General features: G+C 54.0%; 1 protein-coding gene across 1 annotated transcript in view; it reads right to left on the bottom strand.

The window, feature by feature from the left end:
• Nucleotides 1-491: 491 nt before the first annotated feature.
• Nucleotides 492-3188, bottom strand: part of RBM19 (RNA binding motif protein 19) — a 157690-nt gene continuing 154993 nt past the window's right edge. Inside the window, exon 25 of the mRNA XM_040443806.1 lies at nt 492-615. Within this exon, the coding sequence (XP_040299740.1) occupies nt 547-615 (69 nt within the window). The 3' untranslated portion in view covers nt 492-546. The remainder of the gene's footprint in view (nt 616-3188) is intronic.

The raw sequence follows: 3188 nt of genomic DNA, 5'->3' as shown, positions 1-3188 counted from the left end.
CCCCCCCCCCCCCAGTTTACAGATGGGGAAACTGAGGCCCAGGCAGGGTGGCGATGTGCCCAAGCTGTGGTCAGGATGTGCTGGGACTTGATCCCACCCCCTTGGCTCCCTCGGCCCCCTCGGCCGGTAGCTTTCATTAGCCTTTGGCGGACCTCAGGGTTGTCGCCTCCCACGCCTTGTGTTTTCGTGGTCCGGGGTCTCCAGAATGTTCCCGTCTGGGATCTGCCGTGTGGGGGAGGGGCGCAGGCGGTAAGCGAGGAGGGAGCGATTAACCCTGTTTGCTCAATGGGGAAACTGAGGCCCGAGGGGGAGAGTGGGCCCGTCCGGCTAGGACAGCAGGTCAGGTCGGCAGACTGCCCCCTTCGCCCAGTCCCTTGATTGGAGCCCACAGCCCCCGTCCCTCCCTCCCGCCCTCCCCAGGTCGGTCCCCCCCAGGGAGGGCCGGGGAGGACAGTGATGGATCTGGGCCAGCCTTCATTTTCATTCCTTCTCCACTTCTCCTGCTGCAGACCGATGACAAGTGAGGACGTCTGTGACCCGGAGAAATTATCTTCCCTTCTCTTTCACGGCATAATTTTCTGCCCTCTCGTCTGGACAAGCCTGGGTGATTTTTAGCTACAAAAAAAGGGGGAAAATTATCATTCGGAAAAAAAAATAGAAGGAGTCTCCTAGCTATCCGACAGACAGGCTGTCTCCCGGGTGAAAATGAAAATCTCCTGTCCTGTGAGCCCTGGGGACTTCGAGGGGGGTTCGTCCTCGCGGGGTGACGGCGGGCATCCCAGAAGGCAAGGCTTGTGGCCCCAGAAGTGTCCAGCTGTCCTCAGCGGATGGGGTACCGGTGGTTTTTCTGGGTGCACCTCAATGCCCACCCACACGTGGGTGCCCACCTTGAGGACTTCGGGGCGAAACAGCTTGGTTGTGGGTCACCCGTGAGTGCCCCCGTGTCATCTGACAGGCCAGCCTCACGGTGCCCAGGACCCGGGCAACTGTCCACCCAGCTTGCGGCTTTCTGGAAGTTTCTCTCCCTGCCCCACCACCCAACGCGCACACACACACACGGCCACATGCCCCACGCGTCAGCAAGGAAAGTATTTTTGACTTTCCAAAAAAATCTGTTTAATTTTTCTGATTTGAAGCTTCAAACGTTACAAGCAAAGGCTGAGCAAGGGAAGGCCCATCTGTTTCCTCAACCTTGTGAGTAACCATCGCTAATGATTTGGTGTCCATTTTTTTCCAGACTTCTCCGTGCAAACACCATGATTATGAAAACGCAGATGTGCGTGCACACACACACACACACACACGCCAGTTGTAAAGCCACTAGCACTGGACTCGAAGGGTGTAGTTGCCAGCATATGCTGGGCTAATTTGGCTCTGCTATGTGACCTTGCCTCTCTGGGCCTCAGTTTCACCGTCTGTAAAATGGACACAGTAACAGCATTAAGGGCTCCTGGGAGGACAAACTGGGATGGTGTGTGTTAACCACGTACAGCGTCTGGCATGGCAGATAATACCCCCAGGTAATAGCTGCCGTTATTATTATTAGCTCTGGATGTGGCTTTGCACTGAATGGACCGGAGGAGGCTGTGTTTTTGTTCTGGAAGCAACCGTGGGGCTTTGCGGCAAAGCAACTCTCCTGTACCCTCTCCCCCAACCTGTGGCTGCAACTCGGAGGTCAGAGGTGAGCCTTGCGGGGTTGGCGTGGCCCCTGAAATGACGCACGTGCCCACCCCTTTTGCGACCACTGAAAACACTGTTCCTTCCTGGCAGAGAACTTCCATTTTTTTTTTTTTCAACATTTATTTATTTTTGGGACAGAGAGAGACAGAGCATGAACGGGGGAGGGGCAGAGAGAGAGGGAGACACAGAATCGGAAACAGGCTCCAGGCTCCGAGCCATCAGCCCAGAGCCCGACGCGGGGCTCGAACTCCCGGACCGCGAAATCGTGACCTGAGCTGAAGTCGGACGCTCAACCGACTGCGCCACCCAGGCGCCCCGAGAACTTTCATTTTTATCAGATACACAGGGTGGTCCTGGGGACGGGGATCTGAACGCTCTCGGGCAGCGTTCTGAGGAGGCTGGGAGTCCCAGGGACCCTTTGCAGGGCCTTCTTTTCTACCTTGCCCTATGTGGGACCACAATGTCCTCACACACCTCAACCCCAACAACAGACTGAATCAGATTGCAGAAGCGGGTGTGAGAACAGAGAGTCAGGCACCCCAGGTCTGCGGAAGGGAGAAGCTGTTCTGCCCCCGTCCCCACATTCAGTGTAGTGCCTGGAAAATATTATGAGCTTTCCACGAAATACATTACGTTAATATGTAATTGAGTTTATTGGTAGTATTGCTAAATGAATTAAGTATCTTTACATGTCTCAGTTTTAACTGCTGAACAGTACCTATTAATGGATGGCACCCACATAAATGACATCTCTTTGAGGTCCTTACTGTTTTAAGAGTGGAAAGGAATTGGGGCGCCCGGGTGGCTCAGTCAGTTGAGCATCCGACTTCGGCTCAGGTCATGATCTCGCGGTTCGTGGGTCCCAGCCCCGCGTCGGGCTCTGTGCTGACAGCGCAGAGCCTGGAGCCCGCTTCGGACTCTGTGTCTCCCTCTCTCTCTGCCCCTCCCCTGCTGGCGTTTTCTCTCACTCTCTCTGTCAAAAATAAATAAAAAACATTAAAAATTTTTTTTTAAAAAAAGAGTGGAAAGGGGTCTTGAGACTCAAAAATTTGAGAACTGCTGCTCTACCAACTTAACTTGTTGAGAGAGAAGGGGCCAAGAAGATTTGGACTCTAACCCAGGGAATGGTGGCGGTTTTGGCGAAGGAGCATCCTGGGGCGGGTGGCGGGCAAAGCAGGCCAGGGTCAGGCAAAAGGGGCAGATCAAGGATCAGGCCAGGGTGCCCGGGGGCTCAGTCATTAATCTGACTTCAGCTCAGGTCATTATCTCACAATTCAAGAGTTCAAGTCCCACATCAGGTGAGCTTGAGCCCCACTTCAGGTGAGCCCTGCTTCTCTCTCTCCCTCCCCCCCCCCCCCTCCCCGCCCCCCCTTGGATTCTCTGTTCCTAAAAAAAAAAAAAAAAAAAAAAAAAAAAAAGGATCAGGCCAACTGGACCCTAGCCAGGGACAGCCATCCCTAGAGGTCATACAATCAGCGATAGACATGTAATAATAAGGAGAAAACAGT

The sequence above is a fragment of the Herpailurus yagouaroundi genome, unplaced genomic scaffold (genome assembly GCF_014898765.1).
Source record: "Herpailurus yagouaroundi ecotype Mexico unplaced genomic scaffold, PumYag 191, whole genome shotgun sequence".
NCBI lineage: Eukaryota > Metazoa > Chordata > Mammalia > Carnivora > Felidae > Herpailurus > Herpailurus yagouaroundi.
This window is presented reverse-complemented; position numbering and strand designations above follow the sequence as displayed.